The sequence below is a fragment of the Myiozetetes cayanensis genome, unplaced genomic scaffold (genome assembly GCF_022539395.1).
Source record: "Myiozetetes cayanensis isolate MyiCay16 unplaced genomic scaffold, myiCay2020 scf5-8, whole genome shotgun sequence".
Taxonomy (NCBI): Eukaryota; Metazoa; Chordata; class Aves; order Passeriformes; family Tyrannidae; genus Myiozetetes; species Myiozetetes cayanensis.
In genome coordinates, this window is record NW_026087742.1 from 99,506,205 (window position 1) to 99,521,759 (window position 15,555).

A 15,555-nucleotide genomic window follows, 5' to 3' on the forward strand; every position below is an offset into this window, starting at 1 on the left:
CTGCCCCCACATTTCAGACTGGGGCTGTGGCTGCTCTGGTACACAAAGCATGTTAAAGCAGCAGCCTTTAAATTTTAATTTCCATACTTTAAGGGGGTTTTGTGTAGGAGTTTTCTGCGCTTGAGCTTCCTGATGTGCGATCAATCAAAGTCATGGTTGCTGGAATAACTTTAGATTCAAGGTACCCTTTAGGCAGAGTAAGTGTTGCAATCTTGACAAATATGTTTACAAAATAAACATTGTATTGACAATTAAAGCAAAATCACTCTTGCAGCTGCATGTGCTCGAACATCACCCCTGCCTTCCCTCACATATGAGTATAACCTACACCAAAAAAAGTGAAGTCTGTTTTAACTTCACTACTTCTTACTATGTCCAAAATCAATTTGACAGTAACAGCGAAGAAGGAGTGGGTATTATTATTATTGCACGTTTTTTTCCTTGTCTTATCTCCCGTTCTCCTCCTGATGTGTCTGCGAGGATACAGATATGCATTGTTTGCAAAATCCCATTTGTAATGTGGTGATGATGCAGAGTCTCCCCAGGAAAATTCTTGTGGATTTAGGCAGTTCTGTGGAACAGTCAGCAATATGGATCCTTCTCACAGCCATGTGGGAAAGATGATGCGGACTCTACAACATGGATGAGGTAACCAAAAGATTAAGATTTCATTCAGAGCTCTGCCACTGGCTCCTCCTGAAGACCCTGGAAATTTACTTACCATATGTACACCTTAATTTCCCTGTTGATAAAGTGGACTCAAGAGTATTTCCCTGCATTGCACATACTCATTGAGAAGCAGGTGGATTAACTTAAGACTCTCCATTAAGATCTTTCAGGAGAAAGAGGCAGAGAAATACTGTGATCTTTTTTGGAGTCTTTGAGTTCATTAGATGCAGTCTATTTTTTGCTAACGTGTTGTTTCACACAGAATAGTTCTCTGATATTTTTGTTTGTTTGTTTGTTTGTTTTATTTTCTGTCTCCAACATAATGACAAGTGAATGTCAGCTCATGTGGGAAACATATAGCAGAGTTCACCAGCCAGGCAAGTACTTCCCCACAGCTCTAATAAATAATAATAGAGCAAGTGTAACTGAAATTTCTGACATCTATTAATAACTTATCAAAGAGAAAGATAGCTCTTAAATATGATATGAAGTGTGTCTCTTTGTATTTCTAGCCGTGTGTCACTCTTCACAGAAGCTTGATAGCAGGGTCAGAGGTACTAGGAGGTAGGGATTTTTCAAAAGATACATATATTTATGCTGAACATGAATACTGGGTAACACAGCAGCACAACCTGGGTTTCTATAAAGGGCTAGCAGGCTCTTCTTTTGGTCTAACAGTAGTCAAATATGCTTAACATGTGCTAATTTTGCTGAGGCATAATGTAAGTGGAACTTGTAATGATCACATAGTTATAAAAGATGTAGGTGTGCATTCCTGCATTTCAGCTAGTAACAGGAACAGACCAATGTTGCAAGAATGTTTAGTGCTGGAAAGAAAGCTGGTGGTGAGCTGTTACTACCCTATACTTACTTTGTAAGGCAAATGCCTACAAATTCAAGAAAGATATATGTTCATTCCTAATCATGCAAATAGAATTCCTGGCTTAGGCAGTTCATTAACATCTCCTGAAAGAGCTATAGTTTGACCCTGATCATCATGATTTAAAATTCCAACCAATGTGTTTTCTGAGCTTCCTCAGAACTTTCAGAGTTAGAAACAGAGAAAAGAGAGAGAGAGAGAGAGAGACTGGGGGGTGTGGGGGATGTTAACATGACTCACTTCAAAGCTTTGTTCTTCTTTAGCTACTTATGGAACTGACAGGGGGAACGTTATATAGGTTGTTATTTATATATAGGCTGTTTTCTTCTCTTGCGTAGGCTGACTCAGTTTTGCAGCTTCTTTTAAGTTACACAAGCCATCTGAGCATGTCAGAGTTGCCTGAAAGTCAGGAAAGCTGTTCCCTTTCTCTCCCGCCTCTGACATGTGCTGAGCCCAGCCTGGGGAATTTGGGCTTGTGCCGCATCTGTGCCAGGTGCCCCTACCACCAGAAGGAAAGCAGAAAACAGACTCTGGGGCACCCAGGTCTGTGGCTTTGCAAGAGGAACAATCCCTGGGCTCTACGTGGCTGCTCCTTTTCAAGGACATTGCAGGGCAGCTTTGAACAAGTTTGGTGAACAAGTGCTTTTGCTTCTTGTTCAGAAGCCCTGGGAGTACAGAGAGGAGCATCAGAGGAAATGCCCACAGACTCTGTGTGGGACACGTGAAAGGCTGGGCAGTGGCTAAAAAGGCCCAGTTTCTTTGTTTTGTGAAACTGTGCCTATGTTAAGACCTGGTATCAGCCAGAGGTTTGAAGTGGCCTTTATCTTCTTCTCGTAGTGTGATACCGCAAGAGATAAAAAGCTTTAGTGAAACTTAAAAATTACCCATGTTTCATCAGAACATGAATTAAGCAAGAAAGTTATTATTTTATTTAATTTTTAATAAACAGGGGTCAGAGTAACTTTGTAACACTATGCAGGAATGCAAAAGTTCATACACAGCCCTCCTCCCACCTACTGTGTCCTCAATTCCAGCCATCCCAATGATTTTAAGTGGCATTAAAATCCGTTTGGTCCCTTCTGGGCTTCTAGGACTCCTCTCTGAAGTGTTCTCCTTAGTATAGTTTCACCAGATCCCATATCGTTAAGGTTTTTGAACTTTCTCCATCTGAGCAGGACAATCAGTTCCCCAAAGGTGAAGAAGTCTCCCCTCCTTGTAGGTGGTTCAACCTCACCTATTTACTGTTTTACAGACACAGCATGTGACGTGAGCTAGGAGCACACACAACCCTCCCCCCACGAGAGAACTAGAGGGACCTGTACAATCAATTTTAATGCCATGCTTGAAAAAATGGTACAACCCAATACATCATATGCAAAAGCCTATGAATTTGCAAATAGAAATAAGAGAACCAGGAGTGATTTATTCCCGACTTCCTGCACAGATGTGCAATCTTCACTGTGAATCTTCAATGAGCAGTGGTGATATCCTCAGTAACCCCCTTTAGAATTGTTAGCTCCCTCCAGGTTTTCTCCAGCCTTTTCATAAGGTGAACACTCATCTCTCGGTATCAGGAAGTCATTCTGCCAGCATACTTTTGCTTGCCATGGGGCAACAGACTTCAACAAGTCTTGAGCACATGGTATCAGAATGACATGAAAACCCTTCCTTTTACTTGTGCTGCAGTGCTTTGAGCCTTCAGGGCCATCAAGCAGCCTTTCTGAGAGGCACCTGGATGATCCTTCAACTGTCTCTCCATCTGCGCTCTAGACTGCTTTGTCAGTGGTATCAAGAGCGTTGTGGGCACTGCTAGTGCACAGTGGTGAGCGGCTCCTTGGAGAGGCACTGGATGGTTTAACTACAGCTGCAGCCAGTACAGAACAAATATAGTGACTGTGGCTTTAGAAAATGGATGAGGAGAAAAGAGCACTTTATAGGAGGAGTAAACATTGGCCTTTAGGCTAAGCAATCAAATAACCTTCAGAAAAGGATTCTTCTGTTATGAAAGTCTTTGGCTCAAAGTTAAGCTGAGAAGGGAATATAGGTGTGCCCCGAACGCAAGGCTGCATGGCTAAAAGACTTCTGCACAAACATCATTCAGTGAGAAGCGATGGTGTTCTCAGTTATTGCTTTTATTATATATTTGCACTGGATTCCTAACTATTGTGACTGAAAATTACTTCACTCAGCCTGATTGTGTGATGACACTGTTTAGAAAAAAGCTCTTAGTGAGGAAGTCCTGGAGACAATTTAACATTACAGTAGGATTCAGAAAGGTCTTGGATTTACAGCTTAGGTGAAAATGAAATTATGTGAAAAACACCAGAGCTGCAAATGAAACCTTAGTAAAAGACACTACTTGGAAGCAAAGGCTCAGAATTTGGGAGGCCTAATTTTTGCTATAAATGAACGTAGTCTTCTATTTTACTCTTGAATTGTCAAGGAGACAATTGTGCAACAGCCCATCAGCAAGCTATTACAAATAATCAAAATCTGCATCAGAAAAAGAACATGAAAGGCGACTCTGTCTCTTCTGTACTTGAGTAGCCAGTAGCCTGGTGAGTCCTTGCAGGTGTTCCTGGTGGTTCCGCATGAACTCAAACGAGAGCTTACAATGGGGTGTTCCTGTGCTGGGTTTTTCTGCTTTGTTGTTTTTTAGGCTTGTCTTCCACAAAGGGATTGAAAACATAATTCAGTTAACAATGTGAATTGGTCAGATATCTCTGGCTGGAAAGGACAGGGAGGTCTTGATTATGAAGTACTACATGACTTTGGAAAAGAGAACAAAAGAATCATTACATTTCCAAGAATGGGAACAAGAAAATCAGGGAAGTGGGTTCGTGCCATTAGCTTCAAAGTGGCTGTGCAGGTCTGCCTCTACTACAGAGCCTGGTGCACCAGGAGCCCCCAGTCCCAGGCATTTTCTTCAAAAGAAGTGGTGCAGGTTGATGGTCTGTAGGTGGTTAGTGGGACCCACAGAGTAGTTCAGGCAGGTGCTTGATTGGAGGAGTCCATGGGAAAGTATGAATCACTGGGCTTTCTGCACTATCCCAAGAGAGGTGACCTTCCACAAAACAGAGGTCTGGGCCTGCAACCTGCGCTTCACCCCCTGCGGCTCTGATCCAGGTCCTGAGCCTACAGGCTCAAGTTAATTTGGGTATGTGATAGGTACATTTACTTTATTGCGGCAGCTCTGATCCCTTTAGAATATGGAAACTGATTCAGTTAAATTAAAAAAATAAATCTTTGTACAAGTCTTGCTAAATACTGCTGTTCTCTCCCCTTCATTTGAATTCCATTTCCTTTCCTTTAACCTGCCTCTTTATCCCATTTTCTTTCTTTCTCTTTATTAATATTCAGACCATCAATTTCTTTCTACGTACATTTTCACCTTTGTCATATTCTATTATTCCCACTGTACATCCTCCTTCATTTCTGCATTTTCTTAAGTGCTTTACTATACATGAAATGTGACTCACTCACACTTACAATTGGAATTCGACCATGTTATCCTGCCAGAGCCTTTGTTTTCTTTGATGTCAGCTTTTGGATCTGTTTTTATGGATGTTTTTATTTTTCATTTTAAAACTTTTTTTTTCCCCAAAGGTAGAAATAGAATAATTTGATACAGTGTATATGAAGTTCTGCTTATTGTACCATTATTGTTAGTTGCATATTGCTTAAATTATCCACAAATCAAACATTTTTTCCCTTACAGTTTGGTCAGATAAAAGAAGCAATTCAGAATCCAGAGCCAGAAGAATCATTAAGAATGATAAGTGGCTCAGGAATAGTAACTGAAAGAAGCATATGGAGATACTGAGTAATGTAATGAACTATCCCACTGTCAGTTTTTTTAGTCTAATGTTAGATTTATTATTGATAAGACAGTTTTCTCTGACCAAAGGATTAATTTGATTTAATCGTCTCTAATCCAAAGAGACTGGCAGTCATAAAAATAAACAAATGCCTTTTCCCACCAATTTACATTGCTAAAAGTCCTAAGAAATCCAGAATTTAGAAGTATAATCTTAGGGAAGAATTAGAAAATCAACTCTCTTCACAAAGAGCAGAGACCAAAAGTGAAAGAAAAAAAAAAATCGTATTGCCCTAGGCATCCTTTTCTAATTTTAGATTTTTGTTTTTTGGTTCAGTGAATTAGATCACTTTTAATGGTTCGCTTAGTTGTGACTACAATGGGAAATACAACACAGAGAAGATGTTGTGGAATGTTCTGCAGTCACCTGAGATTTAACACAATTTTTGTGCTATCCAATGGAGAAATAATACCTAAATATGTATATATATATATATAGGTGCAAATGTTCTTGATATTGCTCATGGTAGCTGCGGTACCATATGCCAGTTTTGTGATTCTTACCTGCTTTACTTGGAAGGAAGAGATTTGTTGCTACAAAAACAAAATCCTGACTTGTTACTTGATAACTGTCATACACTGAGTCAGTTAACTCTTCAAAGGTCAAAGAATAATGCAATTTTAGTGCAATTCTTCCTGACCGGGTGGCAGAGGTAATAACTGAACCAGGCAAGGCTGTGGCTGAGCTGAATGAAGATTAATTTTCACCTGAGGTCTCTAAAGGACTTTTGGATCTGCAAACAAAGAGGGTTTTCTGAAGCTGAATTAATTAAAAAAAAACACAAACAAATTAACAAAAAAAAACCCACACACAAAAAAGCCCCCACAAAACCACACCCAGAAAATCAAACCCAAAAAGAACATAAAAAAACCCCAACAAAAACCCCAAACAAACAAACTACTCAGAAAAGTGTAATCACAGCAGAAAAGCTGGCATTATAGAAGTAGGCACTCTGGCTGTGGTCAGGTAAATACCACATTGGATTCTTGTTTCAAATGAATCTTAAATGTAAATGCTTCTTGGGTAAGTATCAGCATTTGACTCTGTTTATGAATTTAATGATATTGTTCCAAGATCCTGCCAGTGGTTCTTGCTAACAATCAGGCTTGCTTTCTCAGTTTTTTCTCCTTGGTCATTGGCTTTATCCAAGCTCTCGTCCACTGAAGAATTTACCACTTAGAGTACAAGAAGTGGCCATTTAATGGCATTAAAGAAATATTATCTGTTAATTTCACTGGGAAGGAATAGCCAGAATCTTCTGTTTTATATGAGACCCAAGACTGACATTTTCATCTATCTGCAAGGACTGACAGTATGTGTGTTTGCTCATGCTTTAATGCAGCCACATATCATTCTCAATTTGCACTGAGCTCAGTTGGATGTGGGGGCGTTTCTGTGTGATAAATGTCTTTCAATTACTTAGCAATAAGAAGCTGCTTCCTTGCAGCAGAGACATCAATCCTTATTTGTCACCTTTGTAAACTCATCACCATGGCTCCACCAATCTGTTGATTACTTTCTCTGGTTCATACACAAGAAATGTCACAATTACTGGTATTATTTATTTTATTTCTGCCAATGTGAGCTTACTTTTCTGGCTTACTTTATTCACAAGCCAAATCTGAAGGATTAATTGGTAGGGCACTGAGACGCTGAGGTAACCTGTGGGGGCTGTGTGTGCACAGAGAGCCATAGGGTTTTTGTGGGGGCAGGAGGGTTTCTTCTCCCTTTGACTGTAAAAAACTTTATTGGAAGTCTTGTTGAAGTTAAAAAAAAAAAAAAAAGAATCAAATGTTTGTGGGTTCTTATTCAAGACCAATTTCTTGAAGGCAGAAGAAGACAAAACACGAGGCCGAGGAAAAGAGCAGAGATGTGCAGAATACTAGCAGGGAGAAGCCAATGTTTGGTGTTACAGGTTTATTTCTGAGACAGCTCAAGCACAGACTGTGAGTCTTACTGGCTTTTGTGAAATCTGACAAAACCATACTGCGTCTACCTATGACATTGGGGTAGGTTTTGCTACCTCTTGGTCTGTAACATGACTGTAGAGCACATATTTGTTGGCCAGCTAAGCTGGAGAGCAGAGAGAGGCAATCAGGCTGGAGAGTTACAAGAACCACAAATTCCTATTTACACATTGTGTCAAGGATGTGGCTGAGCAAGTAGGAGTGGTAATGTCTGCAGTGTGTTCCTTGCCAGTGTTTTTCAGGATCAGGACAATGAGAAAAGTTAGCAGTGCATACCAAAGCCCTAATAAATGATGAACAGAGGAATTTGCACCTTTTTGCCTCTTTTTTTTTATAGTTTTGGTCTGTTTTCACGGGGATTGAAAAGAGATGATCAGATGGAAATAACAAGTCTGTTTATTATTTGGTCTGTCTTGCACCCTGATGTGGATCTGCTCAATCTTAGTTCCAGTCTTTGTTTACAAGGCATAAACTCAACACGGTTCATAGGCAGAACCTCCAGTTTCCAAATAATTCAGTATTTCCCTTCTGTACCTTCTTATTAACTATTTCTGCAGTGGTCTGAGCTAGACTTGAACTCCTGGCCGAGATATGAGACATTTCCATGTTATTGCCATCCTAGGGAGAAGTGATACAACAAATAGTCAACTACTGGTGTGCAAAAGTTAGCTTTTGACCCTGGTTACAACTTCAATTAGTGTCAATTGATGCTCAGTGGCAGAATTCAGCCTGTCCCTGTGTTATCAATGCATAAGAAAATCGCACAGGTTGCTCCCAGGCTGAGCACCAGCACCACTTCTATGTTCAAAGAAAAGCCTTTGTTTTCTCAGCTCTAACCTGCTTGTTAGAAAATCTGCATTAAGCTATCACTCAGAATTTTTTTTTTTTTTAATGTCTGAAAAATACTATTTCTAAGGAATATGAGGCCTTTTGAATCACAGAATGGGTAAGGTTGGAAGGGTCATCTTGTCCAGCCTCCCTGCTCAAGCAGGGTGAAGTGGAAATGGCACATCCTGTCTTAAATTTCCTATACAGAAAGGATGAATTGCCAGGAATGGGAAATAAAAGGTAGCTATGATTGCACAAAATGACACATGATGAATATGCCAATACTTCATATGGACTTGGGAAAAAGTCTCCAAGCAGTCTTGGCTTCACCAATCTACTAACTGATTTTTTATTTACGGTATTACATTTTTCCAAGGTGGAAATACACCATTTGAGAAGAAAGATCAAAATGTGTTAATAGACACTGCCCATGCTAAAAATAAATAAATTATTGCTTTTCTAAATTGATTTTACTTTACTGGAAGATAAGTTTCCTCCTTGTTTTGTAATGTGTCATGTAGAATATAGTTATGTAATTTAAAAAAATATCAGTCTCTGGCGTGCAGTTACTCCTCTGTCCTCCCTTTGTCACATCCTGAAGGATGTACCTTAACACTGTCCTGTGTCATCTGAATCAGGTGTTAGCCATGTGCTGCATTAGTTCACAAAGTGTTGGATAATGCCTGCAGTTTCTTGGGGGCCAGCGCCGCTCTGAAAGTAGGGAGCATCTTGCTTGCTTTTCTTCAGTGGGAGTAGGATTGAACTGGCACAGCAATAGCTGTGACCACTCACAAACAGGTCCTATATCTGCAGCATCTTGGGCTGGCACAGCAAAAATAGCTGTTAACCCTTTGTTGCATGACTGTGATCACCTCTTCTGGCCTCTTCCCAGAGTGCTCTCTGAGCATCTTGGTAAACATCTAAAACCCCTGATCTTCTTCAAAGACTTGGAGAAAATTTCCCTTCATCTTTGAAGGAAAAACAAATCATAAATGTTTCCCATACTTTTCCTGGCTTGAATGCAGTCAGCATTTAGTTCTGCATCAGCAGTGAGTGGGAGGTTTAGCATCTCATGACTTGGCAGAACTAGCGATAGAAATAGAGCAAAAAATTTTGGATGAATAGTTTATTCACTAAAAAAAGGCAATTTTTGGTGGCTAGAGCAACTTGTGAATCCCTGCTGAATTAGGTGGATACTTTCTAGATGGAATCTGAGTAATCTGAGAGGGAGGGTGGTTGAGTTTTGAGTTCGTTTCAGCATTTTTAAATTAAATATTTCTTGCTTGTTTCTTGTTTTGTTTTGAAAATTGCCCACATTTCATTTAAAAATAGATGAAGCAGATGTTTCTGAAAAAAAAATAATAAGAAGAAGAAATAGAAAAAAGAGTTGGTCAATTAAAAATAATTTTGTTAGAATAACTGGGAAAATGTGTTTCACATTCACCAAATATTACTATTTTTCATTCATCTGACGAGCAAACCAAATCTGTTATATCAGCATTTCGGACAGGCATTTTATTCTGAGGGTAGTCAGTTGTTTCCTGATTGGGGCATTTGGGACTTAATTTTAACCCTATTGTACCTGAAAAGGAAAGAAGGTCACCAGTCAGGTTGATTGTCTTCCCGAGCTGTGCAGCAATGCAGTGAGTGAGCTGATGAACAGCACCTAAAATGTCCACAGGAGTCATTCACCAATGGCACATCTCCTGCCAAAATCTGCCCTATACTATGAGAGTTTTTTTTCCAGTAACAGAATAGTAGCTCTTATAGCTTAACGTTTTTCATTGTAAAGTACATTATGGAAAAAATGTGGACATCAAGGTCTTGAAGAGGCGAGCTAACATTTACCACAGTCATGAAAGACAAAAGTTTTCAGTCTCGTTGCCTTCTCTGCAGAAGCATCTCACTTGGAGAACAGGTCCCAGAGCCAGCTGTGAATTACAGCTACTTTACTTGTCGTCTCCTCAACACATGGTGAAGTTTTCTCTACTATGTGATCAATCCCATTAATTTAAAACTTGATGGAACCTAAAACACTTTGTTTTATGCCATATTGTCCACTAAGTTAAAAAGTCTTGTTGATCTGACCAATCAAGGCATTGCACATTAATGATGACCCTTTAAAATTGCACAGTATGAAGGATAATTTTCTTGAAAATGTTGCAACAGAAGTATAATATAAAGTGAGGGTTTAGGACTGAGGAAAAAATTTGCATTTTCTGATATGAATTTGGTTTACACATATGATATTTCATGGAGTGAAACACTTCAGTGAAAAAAAATCCAGAATAAGAGAGGAACAAAAAGGAAATACTTTTGTTGTAAAACCAACTAACAGCATGTTCTTCATTCAGGAACATCTCTGTCTGGAAATTGTGATGGTGCTTTCAGCTTCAGCTGTATAAATTTGCCTAGAATGTGATGTTATGTAAAAACAGAGATTTGGGACTTCATATCACAAGTCAAAGATATATTTTCATGTGATTCTATCAACCAAAATAAGTGAATGTATGTTTTTTAGCACAAACCGAATACCTTTCACTGTATATTGAAGTTATTTTCACAATGCAGAACTCTGGGAGAGGACAGATGTGTCTTTATTTCCATTATACATTCACTCAACAGAATCAGAGAGTTAAAGCAGTTGTCTGGGGTCGCATGAGGCTGGCCTTGTAGCAGAAACAGAGCTCACATTTGGGTTGACTCACAAATGTCAACAAATGACAGCTGCTCAGCTGCAGGACCCATGACCATGTTTTCCCCTGGCTTCTCTCCGCCAAACCCTGCTTCGTTCTGGTGGTGACACATGGCAGTAATTGAAAGGTGCCCAGATGCTGTGAGAGAGTCACAGTGCTAAAATAAAAGGAGCTTCAAAAGTTGAAGGTTTAATCCTTGCAAGTCCTTCACAAACAGTGCCATCCTCCTTGTACTTCCATTTCCAGGAACTTCACTGGGATAATTGAAGCTACAGCAGTGCTTTACAGAGCACAAACTGGTCTTTTTTTTTTACGTAGTGGGTATGGCCAAGTAACAAATGAGGAAAATTATGAAGGGAAAGGAGTTGCTTTGTCACATTTACTATACTTAGCCTTACTATCCTTGGCTCTTGATGCAGACAGCTCTAATTCTGAAAAAGCTCCCTCATTAGCTGGCCTTAAAACATTTACAAAGCATCTGAATAATTGATATAATTTATGGTTTTATTGGTTGGAACCATTAAATCCCCTCCTCCCAAACAGCATGAAGGAGGAAGCTCTGCAACATGCAGTAAAAAATGGAGCAACTATTTAAAGAAAGAAAAGGGCAAGAAAATCTTACCCTGCTTTCTGAACATGATAACCCTCAATGAGGCAGAGTTTCCAAATATCCACATCTGATAGTATGGAAAAGTAAATGGAGCCTGTGTGCTCTTGGGGTTACAGACTTTTCAGAGGAACTTTTACCAGATCTACCTTTGAAAAAAAAAGTCACTAAATTTTCATTTTATACATGGTAGCTTTATAATGTCAACCTTGAATTTGTAGTGTTACTGTATTCCGAAATGAAGTGAAATTATGGGAAAGGTGGCAAACACTACAGTAACAGTCACTGTTACATAGGCTCGTGTGGGGTAACTTCTGTTACTCAGCTTTGTTCTACTTAAAATTACGTCCAGATACTGGCTAACAGAGGTGATTCATAGGCTTTATGTAACCAAAGTTTACATATATCAAGCAGACATATATACCTGAAAGAGCCATCCAAAACTCCAACCTTGGTCAATAAATGGGTGACTGGCATTTTTAGGGTACAGTTTGTTTGGCTAAAGTATAGATATTTACATTCCACTTGGTATAATTTTGTCCTAAAGTTGCTTGTTTCTTAGCATTAATTAAGATGAAACCCCACATTTGCATAATGTTTTGAGTTAACTGAGAAGAAACCTCAAAAAATCAGTCTATATTGTTCTACATGTATACAGTAGAGACTGTGGAGCATGATAGTTAAGGAAGCTGGAGATGCACTACTGTTTGATGAGCCAACATTGTTTTTTAGTTTGGTGGAAGAACTTTCCCAAAGCAGTGGATGTGTCTGTGATATCATGATGTACTCAGTTTTGCAGACTCCAGCCTCCATGAAGGTGTCAGAAAATTGCACAGGTTTTTAAGCTTTTAGCAGCATAATTCTGTACATACTGGCCATTGATAGGTAAACTACATAAACTGATTTGAAAACAAAGGTGTCAGCTTTTACTTATCGCAGCACTTTACCATTTATTCATTTTTAATGTGGTGTTGGAAGCAACTGTTTTCTGTTTTCTCATTTAAAGCTGTGCCATAGGGTGGCACTGGCTAAACAATAGAAACAAGCCTTGTATCTGCCAAGTAAATTGTGATTCTCTGATTCCAGCCCAGTAGGCTGAAGTTAAAATAATCCAGCTGGCTCAGCAACTGTGTGGATGCCATTTGTGGTAGCACTGTGTAAGTGGCAGGAAGGCTAACTCAGGGCTTCCTTTATTATTTTGCCTTCCCTGCTTTAAACCCACCAGGACAGGATTTGCGCAGTGAAAAATGCTGATTCTTATGACTTCAGCTCACTGCATTGTGCTGTCTCTGGCAGCGTAGTCCAGCTGTTTATGCATGTCTAATACATCTCCTAAGGGCATTTGTAAAGGAAAACAAACTACCCCTTCAAGGAAGGTAACAAACAATCTAAACTCAGCTGCATTTTACACAGATTACTGTGACTTGATTCCTACTGTGCCTGTGGCACAGAGTGTCTGGGACATAGTTGAGTTTTCACTGGGTTTCACAGCTGCTCAGTAAAGATGTAAAATTTTTTTGTATGTGGGAGAGAGAAGTGCATACCTGCTGTGTATCTAATTGAAAGGCACAGATTCACAGTGTCGCCTCAGTCTGCTACATCTCAACCTATGCATGTTGTATTGTGGGAGCGCACATTACAGTGTGGAGCTGCACTACAGGTACTGAAAGGTACCTTCCATGTGATGAAGACTACATAAAAGGGCTTGGCTCCTCTAAAATGTCTGGCTCAGTGTTCAGGATCTGCGGGATGGAACTCTGTATCCTTTCTGTCATGCTTTAAATGCCAGTTCCTCTGCTCATATTGCTTGCTGAAGCACATAGTGCAGTATATTCCATTTGACGTTAACAAAAGGTGTTCCACAGACTTTGAAAAATTATGCCATTCCAGCACATGGCAAATAGGAGCAAACCCCATTAATACAGGTGTGCTCCCTTCCATTATGAAATGGTTGCCCATCCATAAGAACAAATTTTTTTTTGAGTAGTTTATGCACAGGGCAGAGGTGGAGTTTTCCAAGATGAAGATTGGGTCTCCTAAATATGAGTATGTGCAAAATACATCCTTTTCTGCTCCTTTTTCAGACCACCGTATATTTTGACTGCATTGACATGTTTGACCTGTAGGATATTATTCAGATGTTAAATATATTTGATTACAAGTTTTCAGGGTTTAGGTACTAAACATTTTTCTTGTTTTGATTCAGTTGTATGGGGTTTCCATGGGTCTCTGTCAAACTAACATGACCTTGGGTATCTGAGACATCTCCAGGGGACTAGTTACTATGAGATACTGAAGATTTGTGCTCTGCTGAACTAGCAAATGAATATGGCAGTTTGTGATGCTATTATTTAGACAACTGAATAAATCCCCATATGTCTACTCATTCAAAGGTATTCTAAGCTCCTCTTTACAGTCATGATGAAGAAACTCTATTTGAGTGTTATTAATTTCATTGTAGAGAAGACATGTAAAACAGTTCAAATGCATTGCATCCTAGAAATGCCCATTATTCTTCATTCCTTGATTTATTTATATCAAATTACTTTATGCAACCAGCTCACATGTACATTGTAGACATTGAAAGTCAGACGATTTTAATTCTACCCTGAATGTAATACCTGATAAACAACAGAGACAACCTGCTGTTGCCTAATCATAAGATCTCTGTTTAAAAACTGCAAGACTACAAAGAAAGGCAGAGACCAAATACACCTGTGGAGAATGTACCTTTGATATGCATAGTGTGTAGCTCATTAATTTGCTGCTGTTTGGGCCAGTGTGGGTAGTATGATAAAAATCTTGTGACACTGCAGAGCTGTAATATATCTGATTTTATTTTGGACCAGTCAATTCAAATCAGAATACACTTTTACTAGAACAAAGGCAGCTGGTATTTGGGTATTTTTAGTAGATAATATCTTTAAAGATTTATTTTTCCTATAGAGTTTTTAGATAAAGGTCAAGAAACTAGGATTGAATATTTAATTGGTAAAGTTGCGTCAGCCCATAAAATAGAATACCCTGAGTTTACTTTGAGGTTGTGGATACCAAATGAAGCTAATTAATCAATATGGTAATTAGTTCATAAAAAATTAAAAAGGTGAAACCTATAAACTTTCTACAGTTGTTTTTCCATAGGTATTTTATCACACCCTCTATTTGTATTCCTTCTTCCAAACTTTCTTTGGGACCATAAGAGTGCTTGTGTTTTGTTAGAGTAATCCTGATCCTTTTCCTAAAGGCAGTAGCTCATAATTTTTGTATTCTTTGTGAACATGAATTTTCATTTATAGTTGGATTATTTATTTGTTATGAGCCAAGAAATCAAACACAGAACAAGAAAAACTCCACCTCATTGAAGAACTGGAACTCATGATGTGCAAAAATGTTTTTATTTTTTCACTTCAACGTCTTCAGCTTATGAAGTTTGAGATTAAACATGCTGTGTCCTGCTTCTTTCTAGGTCTCTTACGTAAAAGCTATTGACATTTGGATGGCTGTGTGTCTTCTCTTTGTCTTTGCTGCTTTGCTGGAATATGCAGCAGTCAACTTTGTTTCACGGCAGCACAAAGAGTTTCTGAGGCTTCGAAGAAGGCAAAGGAGACAAAACAAGGTAAAACTGCTCTTTACCTGGGGTGACTGAGTCTACCCTAACAGCAGACTTATGTGCCGTTGATTTCTCACCTCAGTTCTTCTTGCCCTTGCAGGAGACTCTCATTCTAAAGTTACCTTTTGAGTGATTTCCTCCTTGATAAAGAGCTGATGACTGGCTGCTGGGTTTATTTGCAGTTAATGAAGTTATCAATAAATGTCAGTAGATTGGTCACTGATTTCAAGAATTTTCTTCTTTTTGTGCCAAAGCTGAACTGTTACAAATACTGTGCTACTATGTGGCACCCACCAGTGGATAAAGAACTGTTGGACACAATGACAGATAGAGAAATGATATTATCCAGATGTGCTGACATCAGAACATGCCAGAGACCTGTCTCTTCTAGAGCTACCATAGGTAGTTATGCTAAAATGG

At 39.1% G+C, this 15,555-nt stretch overlaps 1 protein-coding gene across 8 annotated transcripts in view; it reads left to right on the forward strand.

The window, feature by feature from the left end:
* Positions 1 to 15,555, forward strand: part of GLRA2 (glycine receptor alpha 2) — a 127,022-nt gene that overhangs the window by 83,803 nt on the left and 27,664 nt on the right. For all 8 annotated transcript variants that reach the window (XM_050331931.1, XM_050331926.1, XM_050331927.1 and 5 more), the window contains exon 8: positions 14,992 to 15,141. In XM_050331931.1, the coding sequence (XP_050187888.1) occupies positions 14,992 to 15,141 (150 nt within the window). The remainder of the gene's footprint in view (positions 1 to 14,991; positions 15,142 to 15,555) is intronic.